A 22,154-nucleotide genomic window follows, 5' to 3' on the forward strand; every position below is an offset into this window, starting at 1 on the left:
AGTGGTTTCAGCTTTCCTCCCCAAAGCTGACATTAATGCCAGCTTCTTAGCAGGGGGAAATCAGCCATGTGGGTTTTGAGTCAGCAGAGGATCTGAGCCATCATCTGTCTCAAAAATAGCATTTACCAGTCTGATCAATCTGCTGCTGTAGTTTGAACTGAGTTTTTAACCCCAGAAGTGTCCTTGCTCCCTTGTGGCAGTCCTGGTGCCTTGCTAATGCTGAGTCTCTCTTGTGCCTGTGCTGGGTGGCTGCCACAGCATCCCTGACGAGGGCTCGGCCTCGGAGGACAGGAGCGCCTCTCCCTCCGTGGAGGACAGGGATTCCGGGCTGTTCCTGCTGCGCAAGGACAGCGAGCGCCGAGCCATCCTCTACAAAATCCTTAAGGAGGAGCAGGACAAAGTTGCTTCCAATTTGCAGGAGTGTATTGCACAGGTAATTTCACTTCAGCTCACCTTTTCCCATCTCAAAGAGAAAATAATGTGCCAAGACGTATTCCTTTTCTTAAAATAAATAAATGAAGGTGTTTGGATATATTGAATATATGAAGGTGTTTGGATTGTTCCTTCTGAATATCTTTAATCTCTGAGACCTGTAACTGTGTGAGCTGTTTGCTATTGTGTGAATGGGTAGCAAACACCATCTTTTAGCTGCTTGGGTTTATATGAGGGAGAGGTTTGGGCATTTGATGTGGGATTTTGGAGGGCTGAAGTTGATGGGTTGGGTGGTTTTGATGTTGTCTTTTCTTCTGGCTTTTAAGGACATGGAGCTAAACTATCACATAGTAATAGGTATATTCTGCTTTAAAGGTAGAGACCTGATTAGCAATTTTTGAGAAAACATTTGTTAACTAGGTGCCAGGATCACAGTATGTGAATCTTCAGAAAGCTAAGGTAGATTTTTCAGAAGAGGGGAAGGTTGAGTCGGAAGTTTTACTTAGTGTGAAGAGGAGCAAGAAAATAATCATAGAATGGTTAATGCACAGCCATACATTGCCACACTCCTGTAACACCCTTTCCTTCTTAATGTTTGCCTGTGATGAGCCTCTCTGGTGAATGTGACTTTTGCTCATACCCTTGTCAGTGATTTTTGGGCAATCTCCAGCACACTTGTTCGTGACACTGTCCCATCATTTATTCTTACTAAAGCTCTGTTTTTTTACCTGTTTTTTTACTCTGTTTTTTACTGTGCTCCCATAAAGGGGACCATGCTGACTCGGTGTGGTGTCCCCAGCCAGCTGTTGGCATTTGTGGCTCAGCTGTCAAGCCCTGCTGCTCCATGGTCAGCTCTGCACAGCCCAGGGTTTGCTGCTCCCTGTGCTCCCTTCCACAGCAAATGCACCACAGGGGCTCCTGTAGGGCTCTACAGACCACAGACTCAGGCTGGGGAAGCAACTGGAATACATTTCTGTTCTGAGCTAAAACTGCAAAACAGCTGATAGCCTTACAAACAATTAAAATTCAGAGTCAGAAATAATCAGGGCTCCCAGCATTTTCAGCAATGAAGGATTATTTAGTAGCAGCAAATCCTGGTTCACTCTCCAGCTGTTTTGTAGCACTGCTGTAATCATCTATTTTCCATAATTTATGTGCTAGCCCCTCTACCTTTTAATTACAGAGGTTGTTCTTACAGACATTTGGATCGCTTTAACTGTGGGGGTTATGGACTGAAAATCATAAAATAAACACTGGTGAATCACTGTGTCATTTTAGACCTTTTTTTGACTTGGGATAAATGCATATATAAGCATACCTTTTTTCCTAAGGAAATCAAATATCTGCATGATTAGAGAGAAATCTGGAGATTGAGAAAAGATAGTATCTAAAAAAATTGGGTGTCTTAGTGACTCATTTTGCTGTTTTTATGGAGGAGAGCTGCCCTCTGCAGTACATTGCAGGAATGTGTAGATATCATTTGGAACCTCTTCCCTTTGTGACAGCCTCAGTAGCAGTAGATTTACCAGGGTTTTTTAAAAACAGAAATTACTTTTTTTTTTTTTTTTTTTTAAGGAAAGATAAAAACTAGAGACTTTGCAGAAACAAAACTTCTGTGGTTCAGTTCATCAATGTGAAATATACAGAAGAACTATGTAACCCTAAGAATATTAATGCTACTAAAGAGATGTTTAATGACTCTGGGATTCATTTGATATACATTCATTATCTTTTCTCCAGAGCTCTGAAGAACTGCAACTTTCAGTGGACCACATCAAGCAGATTATTGGGATTTTAAGGGACTTCATACACTCTCCTGAGCAGAGAGTGATGGCTTCTACAATATCCAAGTTGAAAATGGATTTGGACTTTGACAGCACTTCCATCAATCAGATTCATCTGGTGCTGTTTGGATTCCAGGATGCTGTGAGTTCCTTTCCTGGTGTAGGGGCAGAGGAATGGTCTAGGTTGGAAGAGATCTTAAAGATCCACTCCCCCTTGCATGGGCAGAGGCACCTTCCACTACATTAGGTTGCTCCTGAAGAAAGCTCATGCCAGGGGTTTGCAGCTTCCCCACCATTCCTCTCCCTCCTTGCACTGTAGAAGAGTTTGAATGTTGCAGTCTGGTTTGAAATGGTTTGAAAGCTGTAGCCTAAAACTGTCAAATCTGTTGTTTAGATTTTGAAAGGTGGGAAGTTTTCAGTGCTGCATGCAGTTTTTACCTTATAAAGCTTATTATGTCTCTTGGAAAATAAGATTCTCTTTCCTAAGGTGTGAGCAAATGGTGTTTGCTGCTGCTTTTTCAGGTGAACAAAGTGTTAAGAAATCACTTGATAAGGCCCCATTGGATGTTTGCAATGGATAACATCATCCGCCGTGCAGTCCAAGCAGCAGTCACTATTCTTATTCCAGGTAAATCAAAGCAGCTGAAAATAATCCTTTTTTTAAAAAAAAAAAAGGTGTTCTGCGTATCAAAGAGCTGTAGCAAATGGAACAATTCAGATGTTTACTCTTTCAGCATGCCATTAACTGCACCCCATGTGCCACTCATCAAAAGACATGGGGTCAGAGTGATGCAGAGAAAGAAGTGTTGATCTGAAGGATTAATGCTGTACTTGCAGTACAAAAGCACATAATGGGGAAATAACCAGTGGTTCTGCACCCCCAGTGTGGTCCACACATGACCAAATAAAAGGCAAATTAAATTTGGTCCAAGCTGGAGATTTTCTAGTAAGAAAGAAAATTATTCTGTATACATTAATGGCATCCAGCATGGTTAACACTGCACAGGTCTGGTTATGTGTTCTGAAAAATTATTAATGAGCTATGGAGCAGATGTGTAGAAGGGAGTGCATCAGTATGAGGAAGAGGATGATTCTGGCCCATAGATGGACAATAGGGAAAACCACCAGGAAGATAAATGTCTAAGTACTGTCTGGGAATTAGTTAAGTTGGAAATATTTAGGTAGTTTTGTAACTGTTTAAAATGCTGAGCACCCCTTCCAGTATAGGAATGTTCTGAGAGACTTAGTAACAGTGAGCCCTTTCAGTCCCAAGTTGCCATGGCTTTTAAAGCCAAATTGACCACATTTTTTAGTACTTTGTACAAGAAAACTCACAGCCGTTCTTTGGTAATAAGGGTGGCCACCTGCAGCAAGTTCTGAGAAGTGGGGGTAGAAATTCTCCCTGGAGAAGAGGAATGCTTCCTCTTTGGCCCAGGGCGTTAGGGAAAATCACTATTTATTTTTCTCTTACTATTTAGGAAAAATGCAAGCTTTCAGGTTTCTCTTTAACATATTTTACTGACTTCTTACTACTCATCTCATGAAATTTGTCCCCACTACAACTATGACCTACAGTTCTACCTTTGCTGGTGCATTGCTCATTCTAGAACTAATGCCAGAGAACCTGTGCTCCAGCTCACACCAGGCTTCACCATGCCCCTGCTCAGTGTTGCAATAAAGCACATTATGCAAAGTCTTCCCCACCCACAGAAGTGAAGAACAAACTGCACAACCTCTGAAGACACAATTACCAAAAGAATCTTGTTCTTCCCCTCATTCCTTTTACCAGAGCTTCGCACTCACTTTGAGCCAGCATCGGAAACTGAAGGTGGGGACAAGGACGCTGATGAAGTGGAGCAGAATTTCCAACCCTCTGAACAGAATGGGGCTGAGGACGCTGCCATCACATCAGGGGTCAGCAGCCTCAGTTCTGAGGTGTCACACAAGGCTCAGCAGCAGCTCAGCCAGGAGCTGGGCAGACTTAAACACGACACCTTAAGGTAAATCTCCTGTAAAGACTCTGGGTGTATGTTCAGGCAGTCTCTGAAGAGCTACACTGATGGGTACATAATTACCCATAATACTGCTCACCTATTGCCTTGCAATAAAGCCTTCCAGGAACACAGGTGGATTTGGAATACCTGGCAGTACAGTATGGCAGCTGAACATAATTCAGTACAACTTTTGTTTCTGTGTAGTTAATCTGTTAATTGCAGAATGTCACAGTGGATTTATACAGGGAAGTAATTAGGTTTGTGTAACTCTGCCAGTTTCCTTCCTACTCCTTGGATGCCCCCTGACTTGGTGTCAGTGCCTCAAGGAAAGGCCACAGCAGCTCTGTCCTGGCTCATGGGACAGGCTGGCCACTAATTAGCACCAGCAGAGCTCAGCAGAGCCCTGCTCTGTTTCTCATGGGTTGCATGTGTAGGGTGCTGCCAGCCTGTTAACAGGTGAAGTTCCCATTCTTCTTTATGCACGTGATGTAAATCTGTGATCAGAAAGTCCCTGGTAAAACATCAGTGTTACATTGTTCAGTAGTAAATTAAAGGCAGCAACTCTGCCCAGAGAGGCTGCAAAACAGTAGGAACAGAATTTATGAGCTATTTACTAAATTCTGCAGGTGAAAGCCTTCAAGTGGCACCCCTGAGTCTCAGACATCCAAAATGAAATCTCTAAGCCATTAAGAGATGTTACTTACGACATTACCCTTCACAAATGCCTCTGTCCTGTGGTACTCATTAAAAATTATATTTTTTTCAGTTAGATTTATACTCAGTGTGGTTGTGTTTGATCTTTCTTATATTTTACAAGGCTTATGGAAAATCTCATTCAGAAGGAGAAAGAGTATCAGACCCTCTTACGACAATCTTTGGAGCAGAAGACTCAGGAATTACAATTGCTTCAATTAAAACTTAAACCCAAAGGTATGAGGAGACACTGCAGTTACACAAAAACATATGAGATCATGTGTTTGTTGAAAGGATGTAAAATCATACAGCTTCAGCTTACCTGAAAACAACCACTTCTGCCCTAGTTTTGAGGTCCTTTGTTTTCTGTTAAAAGATCCCCAGCGGTCTGCAGCAACTTTTAGAGAGAATGCAGACCGTGAGCTCATGAACTGGCTGAAACAACAAGGAGCAGACTTGGATACCATTAAGAGGGTAAAAATAAATCACATTTTAAAAAAAAACCCTATAATTTTAGTTATAATTAGCAGTTTGGTTTCAAAGAAGGAATATTTATTTATGGATAAATTTGCCTTTTAGTTTGCTGAAGAAGATTACACACTAAGTGCTGTCCTTAATGATATCACCAAAGATGACTTGTGGTATCTTCAGCTGCGGTAAGAAAATACTTTTTAGTTCATTGTTAAGAGCTTAATTAACATATTTTGTTAAAAACATTTTAAAGGTTTGTTATTTAAATAGGCCAGTGACAGTTCAGGGGTAACTGCCATCAGTTTCCTCTCAGATTTTCTGATAAAAGTATTCACAACTGACACAACTACACGAAGGATGCTTTGAGCCATCTATCTGCTTTGGCATTTATCCAGGTTGGGACCTTTTTTTGCACTCTTCACGATGAGATTGTATGAAAATATTCATATGTAATCATATGAAAAACAGGCATAAAGAATTTATGTTTTCTACCCATTGATTCAGGTCCTTTTCTCATCATTCTGTTAACCCCTGGCAGACCTGGAAGTTTTTGCTATTACCATAACAGTGTACTGTCATAACCATTCTAGCCTTGGGATTTCTTGGTTTTTTACTTCTTGCTCATTTCAAGGCAGTGGAGATGAGGGAGCTCTCCTTAACTGCTCTCCATTTCCCTTCATGCAGGGGGGGTGTTCGCTGCAGAATCTGGAATGCAATCCTGAACCACCGACAAGCATCCAGCAGGACCTCAGTGCAGGTCAATGCTTTGGAAGAACACAAAAAGGGAATAAGCAAATGAAATACATTCCCAGCACTTAACCTGTTAGATGTATATATTTGTATGTACAGTGGCCTTGCAGGTTTTGCACAGTTATGTAGCTTCTTTCACCATCAGTGTAATGCACAGTGAACAGTAGCAGCTTTTAAGTCAGTGTCAATGCATGTGAGGTATTTATGACAAGACTAAAGCACATGATGCCTGTCGATGTAATACAAAACATTAGCAGAGAAAAAACCCACCTGAATTGGCTTCAGCTCTGTGAAAACTGTGAACTTAAAATGTGTTACTTCTGCTGGCTGATGGTTTGAGCAGGGAGGGGATATGCTAGAGCATGTCACCCCATTGTAGATGGATTTATACAGCTTTTTGTATTAAAGCTACTCTCACTGAACTACTGAGAAAAGCCTGTGTTTTCAATTACTGACTTTTCTGCAGCAAAACCAGAGCACATAAATTGTATTTTTGGTGGGGTTTCTGGGAAAGAGTTCATGAAACAACACAGACCATTAGATAAAGGTTGGTAAAGTTTAATTTTTATTTTTCTTTTTACACTGTACTTAACAAATACAGCGATCCAAAGAAAGTCAGTAAAGCAAATATATAGCACTTTAAATAAACCACTTTCGACTTAGCTTCTTCTGAAACATTCAGCATGGTTAAGAAATTCCATACTCAGATGGATTTCCTTACACATTTCCTCTTTTGAAAGAGCTCTTAAATAAGCTTAAGAGTTGTTTATATAGTTCCTGTAAATGCATTCACTTATTCATAAGAATAAGTTACACCAATAAAAAGGCCTTTAGCTGACAGACTTGTACTTTATCCACTGGTTTGGGCCACGCACTTCAAAGGGTGGCTCATTGAAGTAGATGTGGTGACCCAGTTCTTCCAGGGGAGGCTCTGGGTCAGTGGTAGCAAACTGAGCAGCTTCCTCAATCTCCTTCCTTACTGCCACATCAATTTCCTAAACCAGAAATGCATGCTTATTAGAAGACAGCTCAGAAAAAGCATCATGATTTTGAATGTAAATGCTATCCTAAAATATCAGTCAGAATTAGTTAACAATGACTAGAAATATAAAATCAAAAACCTTTTAAAACTCCTTCCCTACTAAACTGCATCATTTTGGGTAGTACTGGTACCTTACTGACCAAGGAACATGACCCCACTGAGCCTGGAGGGCTCCTCAGGGTTAGAGAGCTCCTCACTCCTTCATAGGATTCTTCACATTTGGTCATTTCCCTTTCCAAGACTCATCCCCTTCTGGAGAGTCAAGAAAGGCAAGGTAATTTTTATTTCTATCTGTTAGCAAATTACACCCCCCAGCCTTACTTAGCACCCAAAAGCAAAAAGCCTTTCCAGCAGAAGACAACTTCAGGAGCTGGTCTGCAACAAAACTTCACCTTCATTTACAAAAGTGATGTTAAAGCAAACTTTAAGTAACTTTAAAGAAAAGCATGGCATGCTGCCCAGTGATGTGCTTTCTGGAGATCATCAGTGTGTGACTGCTCAAGAGCTTCCTTACACAGCAACTAAAACCATACCTTTAGTTCTTCAACGCTAGCAAGGTTGTTGTTGACCATTCTGTCCTTCAGCAAAGTAATAGGATCACTTTTGCTTCTCACTTCTTGAATTTCTTCTCTAGTACGATAGCTAGGAACAAGACAGGCAAAGACATGAACCCTGGGGCAGAGTGAGGTCTGGACACAGCTCACTTCTAGAAAAAGAGTCCAAAGAGTTGGCAGGGATGCACTGACAACACAGAACATTGATCACCCAAAGGATGGCACAGAGCCAGAGGCCTCGAGAGAGAGATTTGTAAATACCAACTGAGCAGAAGAGCTCCAGACTCAAGGGGGGCAAACCCAGCCTGAGACAGTTATCCTGAAGGGCCTTATTTCCTCCTAACCCTTCCCCCCTATGGAGGGGGCTGCATGACATCCACATGCTTCCAAGCCACTGCAAGTTTCCAGTCAAGAGCTGCGATACACCTCTACTTCATGCTGACACATGCAGCTTGATCACATGGATGTTTGTACTTTTAGGATGCGTTCAACTTGTCTGGGGAGTCCAAACTGTTCCTGTAATTTGACCTTACAGGATTTTCATCTTTTTAAAACCCCAGAAAAGCATGATGCTAATTAACCAAACCTTCATTAGGACACACTGTGAGCAGAATTCATTAATAGAGAGCACAGAAGTTTAACTGACTTTGTGCTTGTTCTAAACCCACATCTTTTAATTCTGCATTAAAACAAGTGTGTGACATGGCTACAGATTAGCAGCTGAGCAGGGAGATGAGTGAGCAGGCTGCTCATAGCAATTTCATTGTAACCTTTAAATGCATCTGACATATGATTTAAACACTGACTTTCACAGTTTAATCTCTTAGAATCTGACCATCAGTATTTATTTTCAGTGAAAAGAAAGAAGGAAGAATGTGACAGTACCTTATTCCAGGGTCACTCATACTGTGGCCATGGTAACGATATGTCTGTAACTCCATCACAAGAGGACCCTTGAAATGAACAGAAATACTGAGTGTTGCCACCATGAGTGACCAAATTGTTACAGCAGCAACTGTTTGCTTGAGCTGAACTGCACCAGTGATCAATTATTTTTATTCGATAGGTTTTTCTCAGTTTAATTTACATAATATTAGCACTTATAGTTTCACACAGTAAAATGAAACCTAATTCTTTTTAAATGAAAGCATGTGCTGATATTGTAAGCATTTATTTTCATTTTCTCATGAGCAGCTTTACAATTTCTTTCCTTCCACCATTACTCAGAATATTTCCATTTACCTCACAGAACCTTCATTACTTCAAGTATTGAAAATCTTCAAAACCAGTGTTACTGTACTTGGGTGACAGACACTAACATTGACTCACAAAACCTTTATTTCACTTTCCATTTCTTGTAAATATAGAATGACTGTCACCTTCCTTGATGCTTCCCCTAACTAAACACAGAGATCACAACTGCCTGACAGTCGTAACACCTTTCAAAACAGAAAGTAACTGTGGTAGAAATGGGAAAAACTGACAGTATAAATAATAAGTGTTTGGTTAATACAAATTGAGGAACTACTTATGCAGCAATAGCTTGCAAGAATTCCACCCATGGAGAAGCAATGCCAATTACAGACTTACTTTTCCAGATCTGCAGTACTCAGCTGCAAACTTTACTGCTTCTCGGACACAGAGCACATCCATGCCGTCCACCTGGTAATGAGAAAGGACACAGTAAGGCAAAAAAATCCCAGCCTCCAAACTTCCAATCTCATATTTCCACAAGTGGAACAGAATTCAGCTTCAAGTAAATATATGCAGAAATAAAGTACATACCTATGTATGTGTTGTCTAGGTATGTGCACACACATTCCCCCACAAAAAAACAGCTGTACTCACCCTGAGACCTGGAATGAAGTATCCTCTTTTGTAGTAGTCAGTGCTGGCTGCAGCTCTTTCAACTGATGTTCCCATTCCATACCGATTGTTCTCACAGACAAAAATACAAGGCAACTTCCATAAGGCAGCCATGTTGTAGGTTTCAAATATCTGGCCCTGAAAGAAAATTAAATTACATCTCATCAGGGAGCTCAGCCTTCAAGCATTAGGCTCTACTGAAAATCCTTCAGTTGCAGAGGTCTACAAATTGTAATGCTAAAAGTGATCTGAAACCAGCCATTTGCTACAGGTCAGAAGGAATAAAAGAGAAGCTACATTATATAAGGTAATTTTCATCTCAACCAGTAGTTTACAGAAGTTAATTTTTAAGCCTGAATCAGTATCTGTGTTAGGGTACCACAAAACCTTCCACTTTAACTTAACTCAGGTATTTCAGCAACAGTCATAAAAAATACTTGACAATTGATTTACCTGGCAGGATGCTGCTACAGCAAAATTAAGTTTGACTGCAGTCAGCCTTGATTGCTCTGAGTCAAATTCAGGGAAAACCATGAACTGAGATCTCCACCTGTGCTTTGAAAGTGTGAAACCATCAGTGGTACACACAAATCACCAACTGCTTATCTGACTTATTGTCTCAGCTGATAACATGAAGAGTCTGGCTGGAATAGCAATAGTAACTGGCTCTGCCAGAATGCTCTGTCCTCTTCTCAGTCTTCAGAAACATGATTTACACATCTCTCCCTATCCAGCAGCACTGTCATCTTCACTGCCATCCTTCAGAGCTCTCCTTACAGCACAGACAGTTCAGGGTGCCACACTTAGGTGAGCTGTGCACAACTGGAAAGAGGGTAAAGAGTAACTGGAAACCCCTCCTCTCAAGATTCGTGTGCCATTCACATAATTAACCATTAGCCTCATTCACTCACTGTGCTCCAGAACAGAAGGAGCCAAAAACCTTTCCCTTCACTACAGCTACAAGGGCCAAACTCAAAACAGGGGTGGGGAAGGACAGATGTTTACACAGGTCCAAAATATGATAAAACACTGCAGGCACATGGAACATTCCTAATGTATAAAGAGCACCTAGCAATTAACTTCTAAACTGTTCACCTGAATCACCCCTTTGAGGACTACACAGTTGTTGGAACACATCCCTGCTCAAACACCTAAGACAACTCAAATAAGAGTGGCCATGTCCAAAATCTGCAACATGCCTGGCCACCTCCAGGGAGTTCATCAACACTGCCTGGGTTGCAGGTGCACAGGGAGGGCAAAATGTACTCTTCCACCCCTTGGAGTAAAGGCAGAGCTCACAGAGCACAGAAGGAAAATGGATTCCCCCCAGCCACACTGCTTTACCTGATTGGCTGCACCATCCCCATACAAGGCCACGCAGATTTCATTTTTAGCAAAGTATTTACAGGCCAGAGCAATCCCAGCTCCAAGAGGAACCTGTCAGAGTACAGGACAAAACATTTTAGAACATTTAAAGGAGTTGAAGATAAGAAGCCTGAGATCTTGAAGGAGACATTTAGGCTATTAGAGACCTGCTCAATAAACAAGCTGTTACCCACCCACTTCCCTTTGCTAAAAATGTTATTGCAGTCAAATTATAAACATGAACAGTATTCTCAATTTGAATTATTTTTCTACAGTTTACAAAACAGTGAGAACACCAGAATAAGACATACCAGCCACAGAGCAATGGTATCTGCATACAACCTCACACACCACAAAAACTGAGAGGAAACACTGAGAGGCAACAGGACACGAGTTAACTGAGCTTGTGCTTTAAAACAGAAGTAATGTATGTACCTGAGCACCAACAATACCGTTGCCTCCATAGAAGTTTTTGGTATACATATGCATTGATCCTCCTTTTCCCTTTGCACATCCTCCTTTTCGACCTGAAATGTGAATAATGAGCAACTTCTGTTTTGAAGGAAAAATAATATACAAATAGAAACATCTAATTCAGTTCCTAAAGGTAAGTTCCTAACACTAAGGCCATGATCTGTGCGGAGTTAGAACATGAGGGCCTCTCTCATACAAGTTTACAGTTAAACATCTCAGAAAACAAATAAGGAAGGAAAAGAGAGAACAATAACGAAAGCATAACTGTGGAAATATGGATGAGATTAAGAAATTTCAAAACCAAACAAAAGTTTCAGTGTCCTACTATACAAAAGCACTTTCAGATAAATATGAAGTGTTTTTTAATAGACAACAAGGTCCCATATCTTAATTTGCAAGAAGTATATAATTACTTTCAGCTTCTGCAAGAAAAGTAAGAATAATGTTCCAAATTACTTGCAATAATTTAGACTTGTCTTCCCTTTGACAATAACCTCATGTAAAAATTACCAAAAGGACACTAAAAAAACCCCCAACTACTACCAGCTCCCCATTCCACCCCAATATAAACATTAGTCACCCAGCCCAGCTTTCTTCAAGGTAGTTCGAAGATAACAAGTGATCCATGAAGCCTTACAACAAACCCTATTTAAATGAGCCCATCTAAGAACACAGAATTTCTCATCAGCCCATTCCCTTTCCTATTCTTATCTGTCTTGTTGCCATTCATAGAAGATTGTATTTTATTTCTAATAAGCACAGCTTGTCTGGTTGGTTTTCTTACATTAGCCTGCATGTTTATTTTAGAAATGAGTCTCTTTCTGAAATTTGTACTTCTCTTTCTTACTTTGCAGTGGATCATTTTTATTATTGATATTTCTCATACCTTTCCTATGTTTATGAATGGTTTAATTGGTTTTGTGGGAGCTGTTACAGATTTTGCCAGCTAAGACCAAAGAAAAAAAAGTCTGATTTTAAGAAAAATAGTTTTATGAATAAGTAGGCTGTATAATTTACTTTTATCAAGCTCCCTCCACTTTTTGTACACTCCCTTCTTGCATTTTAGAATGTATTTAATAATTCCTTATTAACCAATGTTACTTTTTGCTACATTTTCTACTTTTCTTAGAACACAAACTCTCATGTAATTGTCAATTCTCCTGAAAAGTCCTTTTCTATAGCTTGTTTCCTCTAGGATCTTATCTACTGGTTTTATTTTGGGTGACTGCTTCCTTCTCCTTCAAAGATTTTTTAATTCTGTCATTGTAACTCATGCTGTCTTTTAGTTTGGCATTTGTAGTCAAGATCCTTCTCTGCAAGAATGGCTCTAGCAGCAGCTCTAAGAACTTTCCCCAGTGTCATTTTCTGGAATAACTGTCTCTTTACCACAGCCATTCCTTCCCAATTGAAAGAGCCCCAATAAAGTCAAGTATAATGTTAAAGAAAGTTGTCATGAAATGTAAAAAAATCCCACTACATTATGACTCATATTTGTATCTTCACAGCCATAGTTGGCTTCAGTCATTACAATCTTCCCATTTATTTTCTGACTTACCAGTATCCAGTGACACTTGGCTAATCAGTCACCACTGGATTCTGGGTTTTTGTGCACATTACAGATATGCATTCTTAGCATAAACAATCGTTAGTTTACAAAATCATACCACTTGTCTAACTCCCAAACAGGTATAAAGATTCTCAGATCAAGTCTTTATTATACCAGTGATGCATAAAGGCCTTCAACCTCCTTGGATCTGTTCACAGATCTCATAAGAGTTCATCAGGCTGATCCTCTCTTCCCTGCTCCATCCTCAACCCCTACTGTGGACAGCCATCTCTCCTTTCTGCAAAATCTCTGTCTCGATTATCACTTAATATTCTTGTTACAGTCAAATTTTCCCAAATCAGTTTATCATTACAGGCAAAGTTTACCAGTCTTCCTAAGACTTCATGAGCATAATTCTGAAAATCTAGGTCTTTCTCCTAGAGAGGATAATGCCCTGTCCCACTGAGAACAGATGCCTACCATCAGCAAGTTCAAATCTGCTGCAGCACAAAGAATATAGCATATGGTATCCAGAAAAATCTTATTAATATGTTCTTTAGAAGTACCAGCACTTAAATATTCCTTATTTACTAATTTTTACAGTAAAAATCACTGATTCATAGAACTGAAACAATTGATCCATTCTGTTATGTCACTAAACTGCTTCTGAAGGCCCAGTACACTTTGTGCACTGACATCACTTTGAATTTGAGAGAAGCATTCTGGCACAAGCCCAGCAGATGTGAGCTCACTGTGCAGAGCACAAACCTGTGAGTTCAGCGAGGATCTCCCGGACAGGCACCCCCCGGGTGTAGGTGAAGCCGTGGGCTCTGTACGCCGTTATCACATGGTCTGTGGGCTTTATGGCGGCCTCAATCCCCACACAGCAAGCCTCCTGTCACACACAACAGGCAAGGTCAGCAAGGAAGAAAAACACACAGCTCCCACAGTGGCACACTGATGATCCCACACACACCAAATACTGGCAGGTCACAGGAAGAGCACAGATACAGGAGACTGACTTAAATCCCAAGGGTTGGTAACAGGCCTGGAGCTACAACAGCCTTGGGCTCTACATTCCAACCTGATGGACTAGCAAAGGCGTGACATGGGAGAGGAACCAGAATCTGCAGATATCTGAAGAATTTCCTCCACCAGTGAAGTATCTCAACCACCACAATTCAAAAACATCAGGGGATAATGGACAGACAGCAAAGTTTCAGTAAGTCCATGAAGGACTAGCAGAGGGGAGGAGATTTGGTCAATGGATGTTCAGGGGGTTAGGCCTTTGTTTGGGTAGCATGTTGGTGTAAGTCATTGGAGGCCAATGGTGGTGATTAGTAGGCTGTATAATGTAATGTCAGTTCATAGGTGTTTGCATGAGGAGAGGAGGGTAAAGGGGAGGAGTATTGCAGTTGGGGGGATAATTTTTAGCATTGTAGGAGGTGGAAGTTGTGTAGGTGGTCGGAGCCGTGGGTTCAGGTGGAGGCTGCTAGTAGGGCCAACCCTGTGCCTGCTTTGCAGATGGAGAATGTTAGCATGAGGATAGGTTCTCCTGGCTGTTGTTTTTCAGTGGGCACATGATCCAGGAGATACAGAAACAAAAGCCATCAATGAAACTTGAGGGGGAAAATACAGGCCTTCAAATGTGCTCATTCCTCACTGATCTTCAGCTGCACTGTGTCCTTCCCTGTCTTTGTGTCTCTTCTCCTCCCTCCTCTTGTCCCTCTCCTTCTCTCACAATGCACATAGATAAACCAGTTCTACATTCTCCACTCTATTAAAATCCCTACATTAAATAAGCTAAGACAAAACCTCCTGGCCCAGAGCTCTTACCTGACCATCATATAAGTGGCAGAAGCCACGAATGATCTTCTGCTTGTAGAGCTGGTCAGACTTGAGCTCCATGCGGCGGATGGTCTGCATGGTCTTGTAGTACTGCAGCCCCTCCTCCCGCGTCATCACCGCCGTGGTGGGCGGGCCTGCCTCCAGGTGGTGCAGGTCACATTGCTGCAGTCAAACAAGTCATCATTCCCTCAAAACCATTCATCCTGCTTAGGAATATTACTTCATTTTTCGATGATCTGCCATTTTCAAATTCAGAGTGTAACAGGTCAGGACAACTGTGCACTGTTTCAAAATTCAGGGAAATAAAACCCTTATTTTTAATAAAGACAGATTTCTACTCAGAAAATAAAGCCTCATTATTCCTCGAAGCAGAAGATGAACTCAAGTCCTCCAGAAATATGGCAAAAAGCACATTTCCATGCTTGTTGCACACTAAATACTAGGTAAGAGCTACAGAGGCTTAGTGAAAAGATAAGAAAGATCAAGAGTTTCCTCTGTTAAACAGTTTGTAAGATCTGGCCCTAAGACTGGCCCTCACCTCTGCTACCTCTGTGATAAATAAACAGTAAGTTCAGTGGAAGAGACTAAATAAATTACTCTGTCAGTGCAGATTAAATGGCCAAAATACTTTTATATAGGTTAAAGGCAGCTTCTATCAAATCAAAAGTCACTCCAGAGCAAATCCACTGACACCTAGATGAACTGGATATAACACCTGGGCACACTACTCAAGACAACTCTGCTTCAAAGTTCACAGAACAACAGAAACTCTGGAGTCTTGTTATCAACACAAGATCAAATATTAAACCTTGTATCTACTCAAAAAAGAATTTTCATATAAACATATATTCCTTCCCTTCCACCTGAACAATTTTCATGCTTCACAGCACAGCCAAACAGGGAGAGGGTGGAAAACAACACAAATTATTTCTTTCAGATTTTCCTGCATCAACTCCTGAATGAAACACCAGCCCAGAAGCTACTGCCAATAGAAACATCACTTTTTCCTAAGACCCAGCCACAGTGGAAAGCTGACAGAATATAACACACATTTTCTGAGCAGCACCAAGTCAAACACTGAAAGGATGCCATATTTTTTCCTCAAAAAGCCACACAGACTTCAACCAGCTGCATCTTAGGGATAGACTGCAAACACCTAATTGTTTGAAAAGCATTAAGGAAACAACAGAACAGAACAGAAAAGGTTCTTTAGTTTCTTTCTAACACTGCTCTCACAGCTGCATTGTAATATAACAGCTGCAAAAAATCACCACTTCACATTCTTAAGAAACAAGTAACATTACCACACACTGCCAACACAATGCTTCCAGCTGCACTTAGTAATCAAGTCAGATAGTGAGGGGTTTGGTTCTGGAAATTCAAACCACATTTTCTAACTGAAAGAGAGATGGGGACCAGTCCATCAGGTTAAGATCTCTAACAAATGCTTACAAAGAATGCCAGTACTAAGTGTTCTTCTTCACCTTAATCTCAAACTTAGCTTCACTTGCGAAGTCTCCGTAGTTACGTGATGCCACCATCACTCGAGAGGCCTTAAAAGAAAGACAAAACCAAAGCATGAGCAAAGTTTAAATGTAATTATAAAGTAAAAGTATGTGACTTTGCAAGTAATTTCTAAGAGTATTCTTTTCAAGTAATTTCTAAGAGTACTCCCAAACTGAGATAATTTATAAATAAGACACAGCAGTAGTATATACCATAAGACCTGGGAACTTTTATTCTGTATGCTAAAGTCCTTTAAAACCCATTATTTAAAATAAGGTTTAGAAAAAGAGAATTTAAACTGGTAATACTCTTGATTATCTAAAATAAACCCAGTAAATTTCAAAACTTTTGACAATGAAGAGTTTCAAAACCACAAAAATAATTGTTTATCCCTTCACATGCCAGGCTGACAATATAAGGAGAGACAGCCAATGCAGACTTTGCTGACTCTCTGTGCTGACTGGAATTTTGACTAGATAGAACAGAAAAAAACCCCAAAAAACAATCCAGAACCAACCAAACAAAAGGAATCCAGCAGATATCTGAAATATAAACTGCTCTCACTTTTTAATAGGAAGAGAAACTGGGGGAATTCAAAGCCATAACAATGGAGAGAGAGAATCATTTCAGTAACAGCATGGCCACTACTCTAAAAATTATGTGGAAACACAGAAAGTGCCTGAGGATAGAAACACAGAACAATAGAAAGGGTGGCATGGTAGGGGAGAGATGGGAATGATGTTTAAAAATACATTACTGCTCCCTTTTAAAGAAGGAACACAGGGTACTGACCAGTGAATGGTGGTGATTTTAGATTACTTTAGCAAGTTTCACTGCAGCATCAGGCAGGATGGGCCCATGTCCATGCATGCTCTGTGGCCACAGCATAAGGAACACTACATCTTTACTGGCAAGACTGTACTGCTGATTAAGTCACACAAAATCTTCAGCAGCTCCTTCAGCCAGGGAATCCTCATACATTTAGCTGAAGGTAGATTCCACCAAAATTTTGAGAATGTTCAGGTCACCATCTCCAAAAAAGTTCTGACTGACACGTGTGAAGCTTGGGAGAAAATTCTCAGCCCATGCTGGTTACCTCCTCTGTTGCATATTGATCAGATTTATCAGTAACACTGCCCCCATTCACCCTGCCCTGTTATCAGACTAAATATTTAGAAGTTTTAATTTAAACACAGCTTCTACACTATTTACCACAATACATCAGTATTATCAGTGAAGAAAAGCTATTTTACTTCTAGAGCTGGAGTAAATCCACAGTTTGGATTCACAGTATCACAGAATGGCCAGGGTTGGGAAGGATCTCTTCAGCCCACCTGGTTAAATTCCCTGCCCTGAACAGGACATAAAAGCACACTGAGGAGTCTGGACAAAAGCCCTGATTTGTGGGCAGTACACCTATCAAAGGTACACCTAGACCAGACTGACTGAGGCCTTACCTCACTAACGGCTCCCTAGGTTAGCAGCATTTGGAAGGAAAAAAAATGAAGAAGAGTAAGTAGCTGTATCAAATAATGAGGGAAGGAGAAGTCAGCAAACTATTATCCAGCCAGAATAGAACACTGCAAGTGGTAGTTTCTATACATGGAAATCCATCTGTACACTCTGGAGAATGCTCAAAGCATATATGAGATACTGCTTTATGGATTAAGTCTACCTCTATTTATTTGGTAATTTATGCCTTCACTACAGAGGCATAGGAACAATTAAAGACAAATATTTACATATTTGGTAAGCAGTTATTGAAATATCTGAACCAGGTTTACTTTGGCATTCCAGGAGAACACAGCATGTGCAGAGCAGGCCAAGTACCTGTAGTAAGGGACAAATTTTAGGCACCCATATTTGCAGAATTTCATCTAGAGATTCTATTTGTGAAGTAGAAAACACTCCTAGATATGCAGCCCAAAGACAGATAACGAGAACTTCCAGTAGATTTTCTGCCCTGTGTTTTTCTGATGGATCCAGTGATCCACAAGCAGTGAATGCCTGGGTGAGAGATCTGCCTCAGAACGGGGAAGCAGCAATATATCTGCTCCCAATGGCAAAAAGGAACCTGATTTCCAGTTACCTAAAAGTACCTTTTAACTCTGGCCTTGCCAGAATTCTGAGCAGAATTTCTTTTCAGAAACCGCGGTTAGGCAGTGAAATGGGCTGCCCAGGGGGCTGGGGGAGTCACCGTCCCTGGAGGTGTTTAAGAAAGAGTGGACGTTAGGTTTTTTCAGCAGGGTTAATTTATCCTCATGGCCACAGTCATTACAGTGGAATAAGCAGCATGAAGTGGTAAAAGCAGGATTTTTCACACAGCAAAGATAAAATACAATAAGTGACTCACACTAATAACAAAACAATAACAAACTTTGAAACAAAATTCATGCAGAAGTTGAAAGGGGCTGTTGGCTGAGCAAAGGGAGGTGAAGCAGTTCGGTCACACTCGGGCCGAGCAGATCCCTCTGAGGGACCTGACCTGGGCAGTCCAAGAGTGTAGGAACAAGATCGATCAAAGCCCTGCGCCATTAAGGGCTTAAAAAGCGAGCCCCTATACGCGACGACCATTTTACTGTCACTTGGGATCGTCAGGCAAAGAGGGGGAATGAAAATCCCAGGTTTTTTTTAATTTATTTAATTTTTCATCAGTTTTTCTCCCTTGCCGCTGGAGCCACGTTCCCGGGCAGCCCCCGCCGTCTCTCCCAGGCTGTTCTGGGGCTGCCCCCGCGCGCCCCTCCTACCCCGCACCACTCCCGAACGGGCCGGCACCGGCCGCGCTCGGCGGCCGCACTCACCGTCCTCCCGGCGGCCGCCGGGCCCTGCAGCAATCGGGAGAGCGCGGCCAGCAGCATCTTGCGCATGGAGCGGGAAGGAAGGGCAGCGCTTGCCGCAGGGCCCGTCCGCGGCTCTCCTTCAGCCGCCGCCTCGGCCGCGACCGCCGCCTGTCCTGCGTCCCCGCGCCCTGCGCATGCGCGGGCCTGCGCTGCGGCGGCCCGAGCAACGCCCCCTGCTGGGCGGCGGAGCCGAAATGTCATGAAAGGTCATTAAAGGTCAGCGGTGAGGGAGAGCTCGGATTGCCCCTCAGAACCGCGCGGGGCGGGCAGCAAGCACGGGCCCGTAGCACTTTGTGCGTTAGGAAGAATTTTGAATCTTCGGAGGAATTTCTTCTCAGAAGAGGCGTGTTTCTGCTCAGAATTCTGAGAAGAATTTCTTTTCAGAAACCGCGGTTAGGCAGTGAAATGGGCTGCCCAGGGGGCTGGGGGAGTCACCGTCCCTGGAGGTGTTTAAGAAAGAGTGGACGTGGCACTCGGTGCCGTGGTCCGGCTGACGTGGTGGGGTCGGGCTGGGCTCGATGGTATCAGAGTTCTTTTCCAGCCTCATTGATTCTGTGCTCAGGTTTGAGTGCTTCATGTGCTGCTCCGTGTGAGGGCATTCCCTGGCTTTTAAATGCACAAAGTGTTGAAATGTTTTCCCTTTAACGTCACAGGCATCCCTCCCTTGGGAAATACACAGCAAAGTTAAAATTTAACTCGATGCTGCTGGGTCCTCCCACCGTGTGACACCGGCTGATCTCTCCAGCCAACCTCAGTCCTCCTGCCGCTGGCTCCGGGGCACACGGGGCGGGCAGCGGGACACGGGACAGACACGGCTGATGGGCTGTGCTCTGCTCCCCTGTTCCTCTCCAGAAAAACCCAGAAAGTAAATCCTGGGGGTTTTCACCTCTTGGCAGCACAAGTGCTTCTGTCCTGCATGTTGCACAGAGCTCAAGTGATTAATGTTTAAGGCACAATTTCCAGTGAAAATGTGCCTCTCAAACTACACCTCACCTCCATCAGAAAAACCTGAAGATGCCATCTGTTTCCAAAATACAGCCTCATCTGGATCCCCACTGTACTGTCCACCTTCTTCCCTGGCTTCCCCCATTCCATTAAAAATGACACTTGTGGCTAATGTGATTTTTCTCTCACTTTGTCTGTAGCACAGAGTAGGAAGGGAGGTAGCCATCTCTCATCTCATAAAGATGCTGTGAAGAAGCCTAACTTTTCATGGTTTTGGTTAGTTCTTGCCCAGAAAAACAAACACAGGGTTGGTGTCAGCTTGCTGGAGGACTGAAAATTAATGAAACTCTTCAGCTTCAAGAGCTGGTGACATTGCAGGGCACTGGCAGTGCTCAGCATCTACCTTTGTGCTGCTGCCCTGCAAGTTCCTTGACATATGCTTTGCCTCTAGATAGGCTGGGATGTATAAAAGAAGCAAAATTATAGTACTGGTTTTCACATCTAGAAAAAAAGTCTGAAAATATTATCACTTTTGCAATCATGAAATCCATCTGGGAGTAGCTGGATAGTGCTGCTTCCGGTGTCCCAAGGGATAAAGCAATTGTTGCTGACACATTGCTAAAGGCAAGTCTCTACAGGAGCCTCTTGTGGAATCTTTATTGGCACATACCATGTTGGAAATTTGAGTTTTGCAAGTCAGTTCTACACTACTAAGCAGAATAGGCTTCCTTCATGAGGCCACAACATCAGCAACAGCAGCTGACCTCCAGGAAAATAAAGGGCAAAGTGAAAAACTGATCAGTTGTTTCAAAAGGCATTTTTCCTAGGGTGCCTTTAGTCTGCAGCAGTTTAGTGCTTGGAAAGCAAGTACTTGTCAGTCTCCAGCAGACTGGCTGGAGATGTTCTGCCGGCAGGGAGTGGCTCTGCTGCTAAAGACAGCATTGTCCTGAAGGACTGTGTGTGATTTCCCCGGGCTTCCAAGGTGCTGTGACACCCCCAGAGGTTCCAGGACACTTCTGAATAGTGTGGCCATCTGTCTGGAAATGTGCAACCTGCATTTTTATCAGTCAGCCTGCACATTCCTGGAGAGATTGCTGATGGATTCATGCACATCAATGGTGTTCATGCACACACCAGTTACATCTGAGAGGCTCATGAAGCAGGCCTTCATGGGACTGTCCTCCTGCCCAATTCAGGTTTATAGCAACACAAAAGGGCACCTGGGCTGGGCTGCTCATGGGAGGATGCTGAGGCTGTCAGAATTTCCTGGAGTGCATGGCAAAACAAGGATTCACCTTCTGATTTTAATAGTTTTCACATTCTGCAAATGAGGTTTATCAAAAGAATGAAGTGTACTGGCATCTGTATGTGAGATGGGAAGCTTCTGGTAAACTCACATGCAAACTTCACCAAACAACAGCATGAAATAAAGGTTTCAAGAGATCACTGAACAATTGTTGACTGGACAATAGCTCCTGCTCAAAGGAAAATTATTATTATTATTATTATTATTATTATTATTATTATTATTATTATTATCATCATCATCATCATCATCATCATCATCATCATCATCATCACCACAAAATAATCCAGTCGAGATATTTTCAAGTTCAGTGTCGTTACCTGTTCCTTCTCCTAATGAAAGAAAAAAAAGCAGAGCAATTTTTATAGTTACACAATTATAGACAGATGTTATCAACACTTCTAATGGTCATTGGAAATAGTTATTTAGATAGGAAATGATCCATTTTTGTCCTCCCTGGAAATACAGCAAAGCATTGATTTGTATCACCTCTGCCAATTTTTTACTTTTCATGGTATTTTATTAATATTAATTTATTTTCTTTATTAAAAGCTCTTAAAACATGCTGAAATTATTAAATTGTCCTACAGAAAACTGATGTGGAAAGCTAATTCATGAATGAGGCAAACATGAAGAGGAAAACAAAATCATAAGCAGAGAACGACACTAGAAAATAATTTAATGAAAGATGATTATGTAAGATTTCATAATGGAGTACCTTGCCATGTGTGACTTTAG

At 41.8% G+C, this 22,154-nt stretch overlaps 2 protein-coding genes across 4 annotated transcripts in view; one reads left to right on the forward strand and one right to left on the reverse strand.

Annotated features, from left to right (window-relative positions):
- Positions 1-6,949, forward strand: part of MAP3K15 (mitogen-activated protein kinase kinase kinase 15) — an 80,385-nt gene extending 73,436 nt beyond the window's left edge. For both annotated transcript variants that reach the window (XM_074534641.1, XM_005484406.4), the window contains 8 exons: positions 259-433; positions 2,173-2,358; positions 2,739-2,844; positions 4,006-4,216; positions 5,028-5,140; positions 5,280-5,377; positions 5,483-5,559; positions 6,059-6,949. In XM_074534641.1, the coding sequence (XP_074390742.1) occupies positions 259-433; positions 2,173-2,358; positions 2,739-2,844; positions 4,006-4,216; positions 5,028-5,140; positions 5,280-5,377; positions 5,483-5,559; positions 6,059-6,173 (1,081 nt within the window). In that variant the 3' untranslated portion in view covers positions 6,174-6,949. The remainder of the gene's footprint in view (positions 1-258; positions 434-2,172; positions 2,359-2,738; positions 2,845-4,005; positions 4,217-5,027; positions 5,141-5,279; positions 5,378-5,482; positions 5,560-6,058) is intronic.
- PDHA1 (pyruvate dehydrogenase E1 subunit alpha 1) lies at positions 6,667-19,308 on the reverse strand. Of its 2 annotated transcripts, XM_074534643.1 has the most exons (12): positions 19,127-19,308; positions 17,783-17,797; positions 16,304-16,372; positions 14,808-14,981; positions 13,740-13,866; positions 11,387-11,478; positions 10,931-11,023; positions 9,569-9,724; positions 9,311-9,382; positions 8,606-8,673; positions 7,700-7,808; positions 6,667-7,119 (listed from the first exon to the last, which is right to left on the reverse strand). In XM_074534643.1, exons 1-12 carry the CDS (start codon positions 19,190-19,192, stop codon positions 6,955-6,957), a joined length of 1,206 nt encoding a protein of 401 aa, XP_074390744.1. In that variant the 5' UTR covers positions 19,193-19,308; the 3' UTR covers positions 6,667-6,954. The 2 variants fall into 2 exon arrangements, with proteins under 2 accessions (XP_074390744.1, XP_074390745.1); XM_074534644.1 differs by lacking the exon at positions 17,783-17,797.
- Between the last annotated feature and the right edge of the window lie 2,846 nt (positions 19,309-22,154).

Source organism: Zonotrichia albicollis, chromosome 2, assembly GCF_047830755.1.
Source record: "Zonotrichia albicollis isolate bZonAlb1 chromosome 2, bZonAlb1.hap1, whole genome shotgun sequence".
Classification (NCBI taxonomy): Eukaryota; Metazoa; Chordata; class Aves; order Passeriformes; family Passerellidae; genus Zonotrichia; species Zonotrichia albicollis.